The following is a 21,321-nucleotide window of genomic DNA, read 5'->3' as shown; positions in this document are numbered from 1 at the left end:
AGTGCAAGTTCCACCACTTAAAAAGATGAGAGGCGTCTGTAATTTACATCATAGGTAGACCTCAACTATGGGAGACAAACTGAGAAAAAAAATTCCAGAAAATCACATTGTCTGTTTTTTTATCATTTTATTTGCATATTATGGTGGAAAATAAGTATTTGGTCAGAAACAAAATTTCATCTCAATACTTTGTAAAATATCCTTTGTTGGCAATGACAGAGGTCAAACGTTTTCTGTAAGTCTTCACAAGGTTGCCACACACTGTTGTTGGTATGTTGGCCCATTCCTCCATGCAGATCTCCTCTAGAGCAGTGATGTTTTTGGCTTTTCGCTTGGCAACACAGACTTTCAACTCCCTCCAAAGGTTTTCTATAGGGTTGAGATCTGGAGACTGGCTAGGCCACTCCAGGACCTTGAAATGCTTCTTACGAAGCCACTCCTTCGTTGCCCTGGCGGTGTGCTTTGGATCATTGTCATGTTGAAAGACCCAGCCACGTTTCATCTTCAATGCCCTTGCTGATGGAAGGAGGTTTGCACTCAAAATCTCACGATACATGGCCCCATTCATTCTTTCATGTACCCGGATCAGTCGTCCTGGCCCCTTTGCAGAGAAACAGCCCCAAAGCATGATGTTTCCACCACCATGCTTTACAGTAGGTATGGTGTTTGATGGATGCAACTCAGTATTCTTTTTCCTCCAAACACGACAAGTTGTGTTTCTACCAAACAGTTCCAGTTTGGTTTCATCAGACCATAGGACATTCTCCCAAAACTCCTCTGGATCATCCAAATGCTCTCTAGCAAACTTCAGACGGGCCCGGACATGTACTGGCTTAAGCAGTGGGACACGTCTGGCACTGCAGGATCTGAGTCCATGGTGGCGTAGTGTGTTACTTATGGTAGGCCTTGTTACATTGGTCCCAGCTCTCTGCAGTTCATTCACTAGGTCCCCCCGCGTGGTTCTGGGATTTTTGCTCACCGTTCTTGTGATCATTCTGACCCCACGGGGTGGGATTTTGCGTGGAGCCCCAGATCGAGGGAGATTATCAGTGGTCTTGAATGTCTTCCATTTTCTAATTATTGCTCCCACTGTTGATTTCTTCACTCCAAGCTGGTTGGCTATTGCAGATTCAGTCTTCCCAGCCTGGTGCAGGGCTACAATTTTGTTTCTGGTGTCCTTTGATAGCTCTTTGGTCTTCACCATAGTGGAGTTTGGAGTCAGACTGTTTGAGGGTGTGCACAGGTGTCTTTTTATACTGATAACAAGTTTAAACAGGTGCCATTACTACAGGTAATGAGTGGAGGAAAGAGGAGACTCTTAAAGAAGAAGTTACAGGTCTGTGAGAGCCAGAAATCTTGATTGTTTCTGACCAAATACTTATTTTCCACCATAATATGCAAATAAAATGATAAAAAAACAGACAATGTGATTTTCTGGAATTTTTTTTCTCAGTTTGTCTCCCATAGTTGAGGTCTACCTATGATGTAAATTACAGACGCCTCTCATCTTTTTAAGTGGTGGAACTTGCACTATTGCTGACTGACTAAATACTTTTTTGCCCCACTGTATCTCCAGAAAACAACTCAGGAATAGGTACTTTTGGCTCAGACATAGGACTGTGAACAACAAAATCCTGAATGCTTTGCACCCTTGCAGCAAGATAATCCACACTAGAAGTCAGACTCTGAATATCCATGTCTGCTAAATACTGAATAATGACTAAATACTTTTTTGCCCCACTGTAGATCTAGGTTTCTGAATTTTAAGAATAATTGTAAATTATTTCTTTCTTTGAGACCTCGTTCCTCTGGTGATTCCGCTCAGCAAGTTAGAATTGTTATCTCCCTGTTACGTGGCGACCCTCAGGATTGGGCTTTCTCCCTGGCGCCAGGAGATCCTGCATTGCTGAATGTGGATGCGTTTTTTCTGGTGCTTGGATTGCTTTATGAGGAACCTAATCTTGAGAACCAGGCAGAAAAGGCCTTGCTGGCTCTCTCTCAGGGCCAGGATGAAGCTGAGGTGTATTGTCAAAAATTTCGGAAATGGTCGGTGCTTACTCAATGGAATGAGTGTGCCCTGGCTGCAAATTTCAGAGAAGGTCTTTCTGAAGCCATTAAGAATGTTATGGTGGGGTTCCCCACGCCTGCAAGTCTGAATGACTCAATGGCTTTGGCCATTCAGATTGATCGGCGTTTGCGGGAGCGCAAATCTGCGCACCATCTGTCGGTGTTTTCTGAACAGAGACCTGAGTCTATGCAATGTGACCGAATTCTGACCAGAATTGAGCGGCAAAATCATAGACGTCAAAATGGGTTGTGCTTTTACTGTGGTGATTCAACTCATGTTATCTCAGCATGCTCTAAGCGCGTAAAAAAAATCGCTAAATCTGTCACCGTTGGTACTATACAGCCTAAATTCATTTTGTCTGTTACTTTAATTTGTTCTTTGTCATCCTACTCGGTTATGGCTTTTGTGGATTCAGGTGCTGCCCTGAACCTGATGGATTTGTCATTTGCCAGGCGCTGTGGTTTTGTTCTGGAGCCTTTGGAATTCCCTATTCCACTGAGGGGAATTGATGCTACACCATTGGCTGAGAATAAGCCTCAGTATTGGACTCAAGTGACCATGTGCATGACTCCTGTACATCAGGAGGTGATTCGCTTTCTTGTGCTGCATAATTTGCATGATGTTGTCGTTTTGGGTCTGCCATGGCTGCAGGCCCATAATCCAGTTCTGGATTGGAAAGCTATGTCTGTTTCATGTTGGGGTTGCCAGGGGATTAATGGCGATGCTCCTTTGGTGTCAATTGCTTCTTCCACTCCTTCTGAGGTCCCTGAGTTTTTGTCGGACTACCAGGATGTATTTGATGAGCCCAGATCCGGTGCCCTGCCTCCTCACAGGGATTGTGATTGTGCTATAAATTTGATTCCTGGTAGTAAGTTCCCTAAGGGACGACTTTTTAATTTGTCTGTACCAGAACATGCCGCGATGCGGAGTTATATAAAGGAGTCTTTAGAGAAGGGACATATTCGCCCGTCCTCCTCCCCTCTTGGTGCAGGATTCTTTTTTGTGGCCAAAAAGGATGGTTCTCTGAGACCTTGTATAGATTATCGTCTTCTAAACAAAATCACGGTCAAATTTCAGTATCCTTTGCCATTATTATCTGATCTGTTTGCTCGGATTAAGGGGTCCAGTTGGTTCACCAAGATAGATCTTCGTGGTGCGTATAACCTTGTGCGTATTAAGCGGGGGGATGAATGGAAAACAGCATTTAATACGCCCGAAGGCCATTTTGAGTACTTGGTGATGCCTTTTGGACTCTCTAATGCTCCTTCTGTGTTCCAGTCCTTCATGCATGACATCTTCCGAGAATATCTGGATAAATTTATGATTGTGTATGTGGATGACATTTTGATCTTTTCTGAGGACTGGGAGTCCCATGTGAAGCAGGTCAGGATGGTATTTCAGGTCCTGCGTGCTAATGCCTTATTTGTGAAGGGCTCAAAATGTCTCTTCGGAGTACAGAAGGTTTCCTTTTTGGGTTTTATTTTTTCTCCTTCTACTATTGAGATGGACCCAGTCAAGGTCCAGGCTATTCATGACTGGACTCAGCCTACATCTGTTAAGAGTCTTCAGAAGTTCTTGGGTTTTGCTAATTTTTACCGTCGCTTCATTGCTAATTTTTCTGGCGTGGTTAAACCCTTGACGGATTTGACCAAGAAGGGTTCTGATGTGACTAATTGGTCTCCTGCGGCCGTGGAAGCCTTTTGGGAGCTGAAGCACCGGTTTTCTTCGGCTCCAGTTTTGTGTCAGCCTGATGTCTCTCTTCCTTTTCAGGTCGAGGTTGATGCTTCTGAGATTGGAGCAGGGGCTGTTTTGTCGCAGAGAAGCTCTGATTGTTCTGTGATGAAACCTTGTGCTTTCTTTTCAAGAAAGCTTTCGCCGGCGAGCGGAATTATGATGTTGGTAATCGGGAGTTGTTGGCTATGAAGTGGGCATTTGAGGAGTGGTGACATTGGCTCGAGGGAGCTAAGCATCGTGTGGTGGTCTTGACTGATCACAAAAATCTGATTTATCTCGAGTCTGCCAAGCGGCTGAATCCTAGACAGGCTCGTTGGTTGTTGTTTTTCTCCCGTTTCGATTTCGTGGTCTCGTACCTGCCTGGTTCGAAGAACGTGAAGGCTGATGCTCTTTCTAGGAGTTTTGTGCCTGACTCTCCGGGAGTTTCAGAGCCGGCTGGTATCCTCAGAGAGGGAGTGATTTTGTCTGCCATTTCCCCAGATTTGCGACGAGTGCTGCAGAAATTTCAAGCGGATAGACCTGATCGTTGCCCACCAGAGAGACTGTTTGTCCCAGATAGATGGACCAGCAGAGTTATTTCCGAGGTTCATTCTTCGGTGTTGGCAGGCCATCCTGGGATTTTTGGTACCAGAGATTTGGTGGCTAGGTCCTTCTGGTGGCCTTCCTTGTCGCGGGATGTGCGTTCCTTTGTGCAGTCCTGTGGGATTTGTGCTCGGACTAAGCCTTGCTGTTCTCGTGCCAGCGGTTTGCTTTTGCCTTTGCCTGTCCCGAAGAGGCCTTGGACGCACATTTCCATGGATTTTATTTCGGATCTTCCAGTCTCTCAGAGAATGTCTGTCATCTGGGTGGTGTGTGATCGTTTTTCCAAAATGGTCCATTTGGTGCCCTTGCCTAAGTTGCCTTCCTCCTCCGATTTGGTTCCTCTATTTTTTCAGAATGTGGTTCGTTTGCACGGCATCCCTGAAAATATTGTGTCTGACAGAGGATCCCAGTTTGTGTCCAGATTTTGGCGGATCTTTTGTGCTAAGATGGGCATTGATTTGTCTTTTTCGTCTGCCTTCCATCCTCAGACGAATGGCCAAATCGAGCGAACTAATCAGACCTTGGAAACTTATTTAAGATGTTTTGTTTCTGCTGATCAGGATGATTGGGTGACTTTTTTGCCATTGGCCGAGTTTGCCCTTAATAATCGGGCTAGTTCTGCTACTTTGGTTTCGCCTTTTTTCTGCAATTCTGGTTTTCATCCTCGTTTTTCCTCGGGTCAGGTTGAGCCTTCTGACTGTCCTGGGGTGGATTCTGTGGTGGATAGGTTGCAGCAGATTTGGAACCATGTGGTGGACAATTTGAAGTTGTCACAGGAGAAGGCTCAGCGCTTTGCCAACCGCCGTCGCGGTGTGGGTCCCCGACTTCGTGTTGGGGATTTGGTATGGCTGTCTTCTCGGTATGTTCCTATGAAGGTCTCCTCTCCTAAATTCAAGCCTCGCTTCATCGGTCCTTATAAGATTTTGGAAATCCTTAACCCGGTGTCAATTAAATAAATTAAGGTAAATTTCTGACAATACAATTCTGCCGCTTCTTGACCCTGAGACAGGACCAACAAGGTCTTCTCCGCTTGATCCACAGAATTTGGTTCATCATATAATAATCCTAAAGCCTGAAAAAAGCGTCTACATTAAGCAAGGCCGGATTCCCAGATTCCAGGGAAAATGCCCAATCCTGAGGATCACCACACAGCAGGGAGATGACAATTTTAACCTGCTGAATGGAATCACCAGAGGATCTAGGTCTCAGAGCAAAAAACAGTTTACAGTTGTTTTTACAACTCAAAAATTTGGACCTGTCCCCAAAAAACAAATCAGGAGTAGGAATCTTAGGCTCTAAAACTGGAGTCTGAACAATATAATCAGAAATACCCTGTACCCTAGCAGCAAGCTGGTCTACACAAGAAGCTAATCCCTGAACATCCATGCTAGCACAAGACTCCTCAGCCACCCAGAGAAAAAGAGGGAAGAAAAGACAAAGCAGGCTACAGAAAAAAAATGGCTCTTTCTTCCCTTCTTCTGAGATGCATTTAACTCATTGTTGGCCAGTTGTACTGTTATGATCCGGTGACCTTGGAGCCGCATGAGACTTTCTCAGGAGTAGGTGGAACCTATACTGACCGCAAACCCTAAACTGTCACCGCAACTAGAAGTAGCCGTGGGGTGTACCTAACACATCCTAGACACCTCAACACAGCCGGAGGACTAAATACCCCTATAGATGGAAATGGGAATTCTATCTTGCCTCAGAGCAGAACCCCAAAGTATAGGCAGCCCCCCACAAATATTGACTGTGAGTATTAGAGGAAAGACACACGCAGGCAGAAATCAGGAAAGGATAGGACAGAATACTAAGCGGCCAGTATTAAAACCCTAAAAATATCCACAGCAGATAATACAAAAATTCCACCATCTAACTAAAGACATGGAATGTATATCTGCATCTCCTGAGGATCCAACTTGACTGAAATATCCAAACACAGTCTAAGCTGGACAAGAAAAAACATTGAATAGTACTGAATTGTAATGCACACAGCATGTGTGCTGTAGAAACAAAACCAGACACTTATCTTTGCTGATTTGACAGCAGGGCAGAAGGTACCAGACCGAGATGCAAAACCTCCAAGAACAATGGGCAACTGGCAAGGGCTAATGAATCCTGCACACCTAAATATCCCAGTCACAGCTGCAATCAGCAGGGACACCTGCCCAGGATTGCAACCCAGGGACAACTGCATTACTATCAACAACCACTGGAGGGAACCCAAGAGCAGAATTCACAACAGGTTCAGCAACGCCAGCTGTTCCCCCACTGTGTAGCCGGCAATGTGTCCTGCAAACGCCACACAGACACAAAGCTGCCGCTAGTGCAGGCTTCGGCCTACACTCTGCTCCTCCTGCTGACCTTGGGCTCTAACACCGCCAGTTGGTGCCCGGAAGTGCTGGCTGCACAGAGAAAAACACCCGCCAATGTGTCAGTGGGGTTCAGCAACGCCAGCTGTTCCCCTGCTGTGTAGCCGTGTTGTGAATTCCGTTCTCGGGCTCCCTCCTGTGGTCGTGAATGGTACTTTGGTGAGTTCTGTCCTTGGACACCCTCTGGTGGCTTTGAGTGGAACTGCTGATCTTTGAGGTTGGCTTTCTCAGCTGTCCTCGTTTATTGCTGCTGCTGGCTTACCTATTTAACTCTGCCCAGGTTGTTAGTCCATGCCAGCTGTCAATGTTTCAGTACTGGTTCAGATCTCTCTTGGATTTCTCTGATGACCTGTCTACTCCAGCAGAAGCTAAGTCCTTGCTAGTCATTTGCTGTTCATTGGTTTTGAATATATTTTTCAGTACATGCTATGTTTCAGTCCAGCCTGCTATTATGATATTTCCTTGCTAGCTGGAAGCTCTGGGGGTGCAGAGCTGCACCTCCACACCGTGAGTCGGTGTGGAGGTCTTTTTGCACACTCTGCGTGGTTTTTGTAGTTTTTTTATACTGACCGCATAGTTCCCTTTCCTATCCTCTGTCTTTCTAGAGAAGATTCGGCCTCCTTTGCTAAAATCTGTTTCATTCCTGTGTTTGTCACTTCCCTCTTAACTCACAGTTAATATTTGTGGGGGGCTACCTTTACTTTGGGGAATTTCTCTGAGGCAAGGTAGGCTTCTATTTCTATCTTTAGGGGTAGTTAGCTCTTAGGCTGTGAAGAGGCGTCTAGGGAGATTTAGGTACGCTCCACAGCTATTTCTAGTGTGTGTGATAGGATTAGGGATTGCGGTCAGTAGAGTTACCACTTCGTCAGAGCTTGTCCCAGGTTTTCCATTTTAACCCTCAGGTCTTTTCGGGTGCTCCTAACCACCAGGTCCATAACAAGCCGGCAACGTGTCCTGCAAACGCCACGCAGACATAACAGACCTAAAACTGCCTCCAGTGCAGGCTTCGGCCTACACTCTGCTCCCTCTGCTCCTCCTGCTGACCCCGGGCTCTAACACCGCCAGTTGGTGCCCGGAAGTGCTAGCTGCACAGAGAAAAACACCCGCCAATGTGTCAGTGGGGTTCAGCAACGCCAGCTGTTCCCCTGCTGTGTAGCCGGCATCGTGTCCTGCTAAAGCCATGCAGACACAACAACTGAAATTAAAGGGAACCTGGCTGGCTGCGCCTCTGCGGTTGCCCTGCCCGACACAACGCCCCTCGGTGTCTTATTTATTTTGACTGCGAGGGTGTGATTGATGGGCATGAGCAGTGCATATCTTCGCCTGTCAGTGTCACTCATCTCCTTCTGCCTTCTTCAGACTGTGCGGCTTCATGGCCATGGCATGCGATAAGGGATCTGCTGATGCCGCACAGTCTGAAGCCGGTGTAAGGACACGAGTGAGAGGCGAACATATTTACTGCGCAAGGCCATGAATCCCAGCCCCACAGTGTGAATAAATGAAAAGACATTGCGGGGCTGGGATTCATGGGCATCGCGAACCGCACCGGCCGACATCAAATGATGTCAGAAGACGGGCAGCGCTAACAGCGCATGGCCAAGGGATAACACAACAGCGCAGACTCCTGTACAGCAAAATGCGATGCTCAGGAGGCCGCACCAAGGTGGTATTTTTGACAGCTGTGCTGCGTCTCATTAAGAAGGGAACTCACGCCTCCAAGACAGTTTTGACTGTATAAGGGGCTAAATTTTATACGTGTTTCATTCAGCGTGTGCAAGGAACAAAATTAAAAGAGCAACCTTTGACTTGTGCAGCATTACTGCTGCACAAGGAGGCTCTTCTAGTTTGTAACACCTGAGGGGGGTTAAAGGTTACCTTTAAAATTGGTTCAATTAGGCTTCGGCCTACACTCTGCTCCTCCTGCAGAGCCTGGGCTCTAACACCGCCAGTTGGTGCCCGGAAGTGCTGGCTGCACAGAGAAAAACACCCGCCAATGTGTCAGTGGGGTTCAGCAACGCCAGCTGTTCCCCCGCTGTGTAGCCGGCAATGTGTTCTGCAAGCGCCATTCAGACACAAAGCTGCCGCCAGTGCAGGCTTCGGCCTACACTCTGCTTCTCTGCTCCTCCTGCTGACCCTGGGCTCTAACACCGCCAGTTGGTGCCCGGAAGTGCTAGCTGCACAGAGAAAAACACCAGCCAATGTGTCAGTGGGGTTCAGCAACGCCAGCTGTTCCCCTGCTGTGTAGCCGGCATCGTGTCCTGCAAACGCCACGCAGACACAAAGCTGCCTCCAGTGCAGGCTTCGGTCTACACTCTGCTCCCCCTGCTGCCCATTTGCTCCAACACCGCTAGTTGGGGCTCTAGGAAGACAATCTTGAATAGGTCCCCATCCTGGTTCCAGTACCGTCAGCTGGTTCCGGGTAGAGCCTTTGGCTTAGGTGCCTCCTTCTGGGTATCCAAGTTCCACCAACGTCAGGTGGTCCTTGGTAGTGCTTTCAGGCACGGGTACCTCCTGATTAGTAACCGGGTTCTAGTAACGTCAGCTGGTCCTCGGGAGTTCCATTGGCTCTTGGACCTTCGGCTACCCATCCGGGTTCCAGTACCGTCAGCTGGTTCTCGGCAGTGTCTTTTGCTCTTGTACCTTCTGCTCCCCATCCTGGTTCCAGTACCGTCAGCTGGTTCCGGGCAGAGCCTTTGGCTTAGGTGCCTCCTTCTGGGTATCCGAGTTCCACCAACGTCAGGTGGTCCTTGGTAGTGCTTTCTGGCACGGGTACCTCCTGCTTAGTAACCGGGTTCCAGTAATATCAGCTGGTCCTCGGTAGTTCCATTGGCTCTTGGACCTTCGGCTACCCATCCGGGTTCCAGTACCGTCAGCTGGTTCTTGGCAGTGTCTTTTGCTCTTGTACCTTCTGCTCCCCATCCTGGTTCCAGTACCGTCAGCTGGTTCCGGGCAGAGCCTTTGGCTTAGGTGCCTCCTTCTGGGTATCTGAGTTCCACCAACGTCAGGTGGTCCTTGGTAGTGCTTTCTGGCACGGGTACCTCCTGCTTAGTTACCGGGTTCCAGTAACGTCAGCTGGTCCTCGGTTGTTCCATTGGCTCTTGGACCTTCAGGTAGCCATCCGAGTTCCAGTTCCATCAGCTGGTTCTCGGCATTTTCTCAGCCTTCTTGTACCTTCTGCTACATTTCCAAGTTCAAGACCCTAAAGACGACGACCCGGAAGACCACCCCTAAGATGACGACGACACCAGAGACGACAACCACTGAGATGACGACGACCCTGGAGACGATGACCCTGAAGACCACCCCAATGACGACGACGACGACCCCGGAGACGACGACCCTGGAGACGACGACATGGAAGACCGAGAAGCAGAAGAACAAGAGGCTGCAGAACAAAGAGCAGAAGAACATTAAGCATAACACTAAATATCAGAGCAAAAGATATTATCTTAATTATAAGCAGAAGAAGACTAAGCAGTGTATGGGGGTGAGTCTGTTCCTCCTCGTGGTGCTCCTGGATAAAGCCTGATGCTGCAGGCCAAACTGAACGCGGACAAATGTAACTCTTTTGTGACAGGCAGAACGGAAGGTGTAATCTTCAAACTTTTATAGATAACAACTACAGGAATGCCTGTCACAAATAAGAATATGATGAAGAAGTAGACTATGAAGAAGAATAATAGTTGAATAAAAAGAATATGAAGAATGTAACAAAAAAAATAATAGGTAGAAGATGAAGAAGATGAACAAGGTGAAGAAGAAGTTGATGTCAAAGATGCTGATGATGATGAAGAAGAAAGTGTGGGAAAAGTAAAAAAAAAAGGTGAAGGGCGTGGAAGTAGTGACACATCAATATCTGACAAAATAAAAAAATTCTTAACATAGTCAATATCTTTGTAACTCCGAACATCTTAAAAAAAAAAAAAAATTCCTGCTATTCTATTTGATTGGGCTAAACCTCTATGCCTTTAATGTCTCCGCCACCTCCCCCAATACATCCTACATTATTCTTAGCTGTTTTCCTTCATGTAGAATGAACCTACAAGGAAAGAAAGGGTTTATTTTAATTCCGATATTTTCGTCCCATTGACTTGCATTGGTATCGGGTATCGGTATTGGCGAGATCCGATATTTTGCCGGTATCGGCCGATCCAATCCGATACCGATACTTTCCGATATCGGAAGGTATCGCTCAACACTACTTACCAATGATCACAGCCAGGTCGTATCGCTGGTCGTGATCATTGGTAAGTCGTTTAGTGTAATGGTACCTTAACTATCCGAACAGGACTGGTGATTAACAATGCATACACTGATTGTATCTTAGGGATGCCCTCTTGCATCTTTGTAGTCTGAGGAACAACTACTGGGGTTTTGTGACATGTGCAGCCTTTTATGGTTATAGATGTGGGTTGTGGTGCCTCTATTTGGGTTTCCCACTCTTTTAATCATATCTTGTCAGAATGCTCCAAATAGTGACTTCAACATTTTTGTTAAATAGTGACCAAATAGTACCACACACAAGGAACAAAGACCGTAATCCCATGACGAGACCACATATTACCACTACATAGTGAACAAATAATACCACATACAAGAGAATAATACTGCCACACTGTGACCAGATCACATATTACCACCACAGTACCTGAATACTGTATATTGAATATTGTCATTAATAAAAAAACAACAATATTAATATTACCATAAGTGACATTACTCCCAGGAGCTCTGTATTTAGTGTACAGGTAATACAGTGATCACCAGTGACATTAAACACAGGAGCTCTGTATATACACACTTGGTCAAAAGTGTTGGTACCCCTCGTGTAATTAAGAAAAACCCACAATGGTCACAGAAATAACTTGAATCTGACAAAAGTAATAACAAATAAAAGATCTATGAAAATGAACAAATTAAACTTAGACATTGCTCTTCAACCATGCCTCCACAGAGTTAAAAAAAAAAAAAAAATCTCTCTCAAGACTATCAAGGGATTCTAGAGAGAAATGTGCTGCCCAGCGTCAGAAAGCTTGGTCTCAGTCACTGGTCATGGGTCTTGCAACAGGATAATGACCCAAAACACACATCTAAAAACACCCAAGAATGGCTAAGAGGAAAACATTGGACTATTCTCAAGTGGCCTTCTATGAGCCCTGACCTAAATCCTATTGAGCATCTTTGGAAAGAGCTGAAACATGCCATCTGGAAAAGGCAACCTTCAAACACGAGACAACTGGAGTAGTTTGCTTTTGAGGAGTGGGCCACAATACCTGTCGAGAGGTGCAGAAGTCTCATTGACAGTTACAGGAATCGTTTGATTGCAGTGATTGCCTCAAAAGGTTGTGCAACAAAATATTAAGTTAAGGCTACAACCATTTCTGTCCAGGCCTATTTCACGAGTTTTATTTATTTTATTTTTTTTCCACGTGGTTGAAAAGCAATGTCTGACTTTCATTTGTTCATTTTCATAGATCTTTTATTTATTATTACTACTGTCAGATTCAACTTATTTGTGTGACCATTGTAGGTTTTTCTGTCATTAAACGAGGAGTACCAACAATTTTGGACATGTGTGTAGTATACAGGTAATACAGTGATCACTGGTGACATTACACACATGAACTCTGTATATAGTGTATAGTGTACAGGTAAGACAGTGATCACCAGTGACCTTATACACGGGAGCTCTGTATATTATGTACAGGTAATACAGTGATCACCAGTGACATTCTATAGATTATGACAGGAGCTCTGTGTATAGTGTACAGGTAACACAGGGATCACTGGTGATATTATACAAAGGGGCTCTGTATATAGTGCCAATGTACAGGCAATGTATAGGTAATACAGTGATTACCAGTGACATTACACACAGGAGTTCTGTATATAGTGTCAGTGTATAGGTGATATAGTGATCAGCAGTGACATTACACTCAGGAGTTCTGTATATAGTGTCAGTGTACAAGTAATATAGTGATCACCGGTGACATTATACACAGGAGCTCTGTATATAGTATCAGTGTACAGGTAATACAGTGATCACCAGTGACATTATACACAGGAGGTCTATATATAGTATCAGTGTACAGGTAGTACAGTGATCACCAGTGACATTATACACAGGAGCTCTGTATATAGTGTCAGTGTGGAGATAATACAGGGATCACCAGTGACATTATGCACAGGAGCTCTGTATATAGTGTCAGTGTACAGGTAATACAGGGATCACCAGTGACATTATACACAGGAGCTCTGTTTATAGTGTGCAGGTAAAATAGTGATCAACAGTAACTTCCACCAGCCAGGATTTGTCTCTGCAGAAAATAACACAGTTATTTAAAGCACAGCTTCCATATCATATTCTCTAACATCTACATTATACCTGATGAAGAAAAAAGCACCCTGCACAGTAATAAGACCTCCCACCACTAGAAAACAGTATTATCATATCACAGCAGTAAAAAATACAAATTAATTAGCCCCTACAGTAATAATGTTCCCTCCACTAGAATACAGTATCATCATCATATCACAGCAGTAAAAATATCCCTTAATTAGCCCCTACAGTAATAATGTTCCAGACATTATACACAGGAGCTCTGTATATATTGTCAGTGTACAGGTAATACAGTTATCTCCAGTGACATTATACACAGGAGCTCTGTATATAATATACAGTGTACACTGTGAGTGTACAGGTAATACACTGACTCACCAGTGATGTCTCTAGTTAAAGTCTTTCATCTTCATCCAGCGCAGACCGCCATCACTTCCACCAGCCAGGATTTGTCTCTGCAGAAAATAACACAGTTATTTAAAGCACAGCTTCCATATCATATTCTCTAACATCTACATTATACCTGATGAAGAAAAAAGCACCCTGCACAGTAATAAGACCTCCCCCCACTAGAAAACAGTATCATCATCATATCACAGCAGTACAAATATCCCTTAATTAGCCCCTACAGTAATAATGTTCCAGATCCTGGTTCCCTTGTGACTTATTCCTGGCACCATATGATCTCCCATCCTGTTCCCATATGATCTCCCATCCTGCCCTCATATGATCTCCCATCCTGCCCCAAATGTTCTCCCATCCTGTCCCTATGTGAGCTCCTATTCCGCTCCATATGATCTCCCATCCCCATATGATCTCCCATCCTTTTCCCATATGATCTCTCATCCTGCTCCATATGATCTTCCATTCTGCCCCATATGAGCTCCCACTCTGTCCTTATATGATCTCCCACCCTGTCCCCATATGATCTCCCTTCCTGCCTCCATATGAGCTCCCATCCTGCAACCATATGAGCTCCCATCCTGCCCCATATTAGCTCCCATCCTGCCCCATATTAGCTCCCAACCTGCCCCGTATGATCTCCCATCCTGCCCCCTATGATCTCCCATCCTGCCTCATATGAGCTCCCATCCTGCCCCATATAAGCTCCCATCCTGTGCCTTTCAGTACATAAAAAAAATTTCTCCTTGCCTGGCCTCTCCCTCATTTATTTGAGATGCGGACGCACCAGCACCTGACAGTGACGTCATACGCCAGCAACGTGCGCAACGACGTCAGCTGTTGACCTATGTTTGGGTGGCAACTGGTAACTATTACTGTGCAGAAAGCCGGTGGCTTTCTGTACCGCCATATATTGCAACTGAATGTGTGTCCACAGAGGCACATTCGGTTCAAAATTGCGGGCCAGGAAACTAGATTGTGGTGCCGCTTCTTGACGGTTCAGGCAACCGCCTGCTATTTTTTACAAGCAGTGTCACTGAACCGGTGAGAGCCCCCTGAATACCACCACTGCAGCCAGTGTCTTATATATAACCTTCTCACCTTTGTCTTACCTCTCTATTGTGTTTTCTGTCTTTCTCTCTTCTCACTTCTTGCATCTTTTCTCTCTCACGCTCTTATTTTTGTATTTCCTTCTGCCCCCTTTCTTTGTTAAAAGGCCATTTAACCCCACCCCTCCATGTCTCTTCACAGTCTGAAAGCTGTGACGCTGCTGGAGGGGAGGGATCGGATGATTGGCTCCTGGCTCTGCTGCTGAGTGCAAGCGCTAGGGGGTCAGTATTGTCACAGCATGCGCGTCCACCTACTTCAGCCGGCAACTCTCTGCACGGCCACCCGCGCTCGGTTACTCACTATGCAGAGAGTGAAGGAGCAGAGAACAAGTGCATGCGACTGCGCTGATACCTGACATTCCAGCTTAGTACCAGGTGAGCAGAAGCAAAAAGTGGGGGGCCCACTCTCTGCTCACCGGGCCCCATATGCCAGTAAGGGCAGTAAGCCCTGATGGCGGCCCTGGGTGTATCCTCTGTTGATAGCTGTGTTTAGATGTGTTACCTGTCACTGTAATCCGGCCTCTGCTGATAAAAAAACGGTAAAATACAAAAGTCATAAAGGATTAATAAAAGCCCCGGTGACCAGTGTGAAAATTGCAAGATTACATTACTAATTTTGTTCTCTAATAAAGAATATGATATGAAAAAAAACTTTGCCTAAAATTTTTTAAATACGTGTTATACAAAAACCTGATTAGGTTATTTTCTGATGACCCTTTAACTCCCTCTCTCACCTCTGTTGCACTAACAATCATGCTGGTGCAAGAAATTCAAAATAGTAAAATGCCATCAATATATGTACACTGCAACAATAATAAACTGTGCATTACCTACTGTATATAGCAATACCGCATAATGCCAAGTAATTACGACTATCCCGCTCACAAGTAACAACTTTACGCTACAAAAAAAAATTCTACCGTAATAGTGCTATGTGATGTCAGTATTACTGTATGAATAGTGATTTCATTACTAATATGAATTATTATATAGCATAGCTAGTCTATAATTCATCCAAGTCATAACAATTTTTTTAAATGACACTGTAGCATAGGGTGTGCGGACCTTTCCCTCATTATTCCATACAAATATAATTGCCTCTTTTATTTGATTGTAGGTTATTTCAGTCACTGGTCTTTCAGTAGGACTTGGCTTATCTTCAGCATGTGATACACTCATATCACAGGTATGTTGTTCAAAGGCTATGTCAGTTGGCTCCCCGGACATGGTGGATATTGAATTTCTGTAGTATTTCATCAAAGTCTACGTAATATGCACAGCAGGTAAATGTTTCTTTGGGGGTTTTGGGGAGTGGTGGGCTACCGTTGAGGCTGGTTCCTAAGTGTGCCATGGATCTATGCCAAATGAGATGTACCACAGCTTAATAGGATTAAAGAATAAAAAGTAAGTAAAGGGTGATCTTTCAGAAAATGTTGGTTCCACTTTGTAGTTTGTGCTTTATTCACCATCCCTGGGTCCATTGCTGAGTCTCCGCTGCTGGTGTCTGGTTTTAGCTGTGTCGCTGATCTCAGGTCAATAGCATTTGAATATATAATAAAAATTTATCGATTGTGCATTTTTTATGACAACTTTTATATTTTTTGTTTAGATATTTGGAGGTACAAATCTAAAATTAATTGGCATTGTACTTCAACGTGGGATCCTCATACTACTGCTGGCCTGCTTTCCTTGTTGGGCACTTTTTATAAATACTGAAAATATTCTAAAACTCTTCAGACAAGACCCGAAGGTTGCCCGGTATACCATCAAATTGTGAATTACATTTGTATTGGTTAACGCTTGCCTTACAGGGAACCTGTCACAAGATTTATGCTGCCCAAACCACAGGTGGCATGAATCAAAAGCATGCTGAACGATTGCAGCCAGGTAGATTTCTCTCTGGAATGCTAGAGAATTGGAGAGAAAATCTAAGGCCGGGTCACACTTGCGAGTGCAATGCGAGAAACTCGCGCTAGTCTCTCGCACTGCTACCGGCGGTTCGGACCGCAGCGTTCAGCTGCATAGAAATACATGAAGCCGCACACTCCGGTCCCGAGTGCCGGCGGCAGTGTCGGGTATTGAGGCGAGAGACTCGCGTGAGTTTCTCACATTGCACTCGCAAGTGTGACCCCGGCCTAATTAGAAGATCCAGCCAAGGATGGTACGGGGCGAGTCTCATCTCTGACTCCAGACTGATGTCCGTGGTTTGGGCAGCATGAATCAGCTGAGAGTTTCCCTTTAAATACATAAGTAGCAATATGCATAAAATTGTAACCAAGACTTGTGTTTATTAATGATACATTTTGGGCATATCTGAATCTGCAAAAATCCTGAGCAATCTTTAAAGAATATGGAAAACATTAATGTGATATGACTGCTATGTGATTACCAGCGGCAGGGAACTGACGATGAACTGTTTCTATTGCTTAGGGCTCATACTCACTTGCGAGCAACTCGGATGAGTCTCGCACAGCAATACCCGGCACTGCACCTGGCACAGAGGAGCGGAGCGTGCGGCCGCATAGCAATACATGCAGCTCCGCTCCTGAGTGAAGGGTGCAGTGTTGGGTATTGCCGTGCGAGACTAATCCGAGTTGCTCGCAAGTGAGTATGAGCCCTAAGTGTGACTCTGCCACAAAGCTGCCACTAGAGACGATCATTATATGCAACTTTATACAGTTCCCATTACAGGAAATCTGTCAGCAGGATTGTGCTATTTAACCCTCAACTGGTGAGGTGGGGTTTTTGTCACGCAACTGGTGATGTGGGGTTTCCTATACCCCAGTGTTTAGAAATCTCTTATTTTTACAGAAAATGCAAAGATCACATTTGTTTTAATCATTTTTTTTATTGGCGATTGATTACACACAAGTATAACAAATTTTTGATGCCCACAAGTATTGGAAAATGTAATACTTTGATAAAAATAAAGAAGTTTTCAAAATTTGAAAATGTGTAAAAAAGAATTACATGGGTGGTAATGTGGGGTTCAGCAAGACCAAGACAGCACTTAGCGACAGCTAGCTCTGTTATGCGTGGCCAGAAGAGAGAGGCCTTGATGACATCCTGTTGACAAGGAAATGGATGGAAGCTAGAGAGACACGTATCCTCATACCAGCATTTTTCAATGAATGGCAGCCAAACAAAAATTCCCTGGTGTGCGGCAAACCCCACATCACCAGTTGAGGGTTAATCTGAGAGCAACATAATGTAGGGGCAGAGAATCTGATTCCAGGGATGTGTCAGTTATTAGGCTGTGTGCTGTAGTTTCAATACAATCAGTGTTTTATAAGCAGGAGATTATCACTAGAAGACTAGGTCTCACGTGCAGGCAAATAAGGCTAATCTGAGTAACCCCACCCCCAACACTGACTGACAGCTTGCTGACAATGAGTATTGTACACAATAAGCTGCCAATCAGGGGTATAGGTGGGATTATACACAGCTCAGCATTCTCACCATTGTGACATCTAAAACAGGGGTTGGTTGCATGAAACTGCACCAAGCAGTCCAGTAAGTGATACATTGCTGGAATCAGGCTTTCTGTCTCTACATTATGCTGCTCTTAGAGTCCATAGCTAAAAACCTGCTGACAAATTCCCTTTAAGTTTAAAGCTAGTTGCCTAAACTAAAATGCAGGTAGTTACCCTTAGTGGCGTCTGCAAGCTGACAAAAAAACGAGCTCTCATATACCAATAGGTTATGTGACATAGAAAACATTGGTAGTTTTGCTCTTGGTCCATGTAAATCCTGTGTACACCCCTATTTGTAAGAAAACAGATTCATAGATATGTGGAAAAAGGCCCTAAGTAAATGATAAAGCCCACACAGACTAAGTGATAGAAGTTATATAATGCATTGCAGGAATTAATGGGAGTTTTACCAAGTAATATTCATCTGAGATTATTAATATATTTCATGTTCATTTCTGTTCCAGTCTGGCAGAGGAATATGTTCTGGTTTTTATTCCTGCTCTTCCAGTAAGTGTTTTTCTACTTTTTCATCGAAAGCAATAACTAAGACCAGGGGTACACATAGTCTAGGTTCATATCGCGTTAGTGCCATCCGTTAAACAGATGCGCTAACGCTGATGCCCCAAATATCTTTTTTTCTACAATCGCGCATACGTTAACGCATGGTACCATTGCGTTTGCATGCAATAGAGGTCTATGCACAGCGAACGTGTCTGTTCGCTGTGCGTTAGATCTAACGTACCCGAAATGCAGTAAACCGCTTTCGAGGGTGCGTCACAAAGTAACGCACCATCGCTAACGCATGCCGATTTTGACATGTGTTAGGCTGCTTTACAATAATGTATGGCAATGGGTGCATTAACGGATCCGTTACATTGCGTTAGTGCCGCTTAGTAATGGATCCGTTAAACGGATCACCATAACGCAATGTAAACCTAGCCTTACGTCAGAGCCTCCATTTGCTCACCTTTTCCGGGAAAAATCACAGCACTCCGCTATTTTTTTCTAATAAAATAAAGGCTACCTGAATGATAGCCAAATGAGCCCCATTACAGATAATGAGGTTCGCCTGGCGCTGATTCTGTCTATCAAAGAATGGGGCCGTTTCTTGCAAGAGTTCTGCTATCTGTCCGTATAACAGAACTCCACACGCCCGTGTGATCCAAGCCTGACCTTTACTTCTCTGCTGTGAAATTGCTATGTTTGACTTAAATAACAGAAATTAATGAGCTTAGCATTTCATTGTAGCATATGAACAATGTAGGAAATGCTGTATGTAGGTAGCAACATGAGCATATTCATTGAAGGCACAAAAGAGCATGATGAGGTCAAAAATACTCTGTTGTAAAAAAAATCACAGTAATGAGCAAGTGCTAGTCAAAAAATGGAAAAAAAACAGAGTATTTAGTTGATACGTTTTTTTACAACAGAGTATTTTTGACCTCATTGTACTCTTTTGTGTCTTCAAGTTTCTTGGTGGTGTGAACATGTTCCTACAGACTTGTTCAATGTGCAAGTAGCCCATGTGTTTCTGGTTCTGGTTGTAATAATCACCTTAGCAGGTTAACGATGCAACTATTTTTTATTCCTTATGTCCATGGTCTTACAACAACTCCGGGTAGAGGGCCAAAATACATTGCCCCCAGTGCACAAGATCCCAACCTGGGGCTGGCAGTTCCACTTCTCCCATACTAGGTGATACTCATTGTCTCCCAACTTTTGTCTCTCCCACCAGTATAGTCTGTAGTCACAGTCCAAGCTGCTCCAGACGACAGATACCACTACTGTAGCACATGGATCTAACTCCAGCCAGCATCAACAGTCCTTAGCATAGTTTCTCAAATCCAGATGACAGATAACACGACTGTAGCACGAGAATCTAGCTGAGGCCAGTAACCTACCTCCAATCTCCTCAGACCATCCATACATGGACACAAGGACCTCAGCAACAGATCCTCGACATCACTGCACCAACTCCCTAAATGTGTGACTTATTAAACATTTGCTGAGGAATGTTCCAGAAGCCCAGTCTCCAGCCTGTCTGCAGGGTTATGTATTAGGGATCCCCCTGCGGGAAGGAACAGAGACAGACATGCCCCCATCAGATGCAGGACAGAAATGTTAATGTAGGCCTTGTGTATACATTAGATCCAGCCCGCACGTCTTTCTCTGCTTGCTGTTAGTGAATGGAAACATTGATTCCTGAGACTGAACACTTTCCAGGAGAGATTTTTGCACCTTAAACAGACAACCAAGCAAATCTCTAATAAACATAGCAATAAGATTGAGGTACCAATGCGCCGTGCTGGAAAAGGTCTGTGGTCTGCTCCTCCTCACATAGCATATGACCAATTGCAGCAATATGATTCATGTTTAACTATTGATGGTATGTGAAGCCAGGATTAGCACAAAAAATGCTTATAAAAGAGGCATATGTATTATTTTAATTCCATGTGCAATACATGCTGTTAACTATTCTTTCTGCAGAAAGCCAAAGAACCCCTAAAAATATAAAGCAGCCAACTGGTGAGCAAACAATATACTTAACACATCAGTCAAGTGGAATATAGAAGGCAACGTATGTCCTAATAAAATAAGGAAGTTGGTAACAACAATATACACCACGTCATATGCAATAATTATTGCATCACAAGGATAGAACTATGGCCAAATTCTCTGATGAAAACTGAGAGTATGGCCAAGGCATGGAAGAAAAGATGAAATATCATTGCATGAAAGGAGGATCAATAATATCTGCTTGCACCTAAATAATTTTACAACATATTACTGTCTGGAACATTTGGCCAATGTTTTAGGTCTTTCTCTTCTAATCTCAACTGGTAAAATATTCTTATAAATATTCATCACTTAATTGTATAAAGAATACGGCTGAATACTGGTACGCCACAGACATGGAAAAATCAGATTGTAAATAGAAATATTATTCCAAGTCCTTCTTACTACACATTTTCAGCTCAAGGGCCTTTGCTGCTCATGGATAGAGTGTGGAGTGTGAAAACTACTGGGTGGTACCATTCTCTGTTTTCGTAGCACTCAAGATGGCAGGTAGTGACTGCATCCTCTTCTGCGCATTCAGCTCCTGCTCATTTAGAGGCAACAGATTATCTATCTGCTAATTTATTACTTAGTACTGTGCCCCAGCCAGGTTGTAAGGAGGTGGGGAGGGGGAGATCAAAGCTGAATAACCTGTGTTATATTTTAAACATTAGGAAATCCTTTA

General features: G+C 44.4%; 1 protein-coding gene across 1 annotated transcript in view; it reads left to right on the top strand.

Annotated features, from left to right (window-relative positions):
* LOC143818287 (multidrug and toxin extrusion protein 1-like) overlaps positions 1-21,321 on the top strand; it is a 241,583-nt gene that overhangs the window by 83,892 nt on the left and 136,370 nt on the right. Inside the window, exons 3-5 of the mRNA XM_077299643.1 lie at positions 15,725-15,793; positions 16,217-16,365; positions 18,545-18,587. Of these exons, the coding sequence (XP_077155758.1) occupies positions 15,725-15,793; positions 16,217-16,365; positions 18,545-18,587 (261 nt within the window). The remainder of the gene's footprint in view (positions 1-15,724; positions 15,794-16,216; positions 16,366-18,544; positions 18,588-21,321) is intronic.

The sequence above is a fragment of the Ranitomeya variabilis genome, chromosome 3 (genome assembly GCF_051348905.1).
Source record: "Ranitomeya variabilis isolate aRanVar5 chromosome 3, aRanVar5.hap1, whole genome shotgun sequence".
NCBI lineage: Eukaryota > Metazoa > Chordata > Amphibia > Anura > Dendrobatidae > Ranitomeya > Ranitomeya variabilis.
This window is presented reverse-complemented; position numbering and strand designations above follow the sequence as displayed.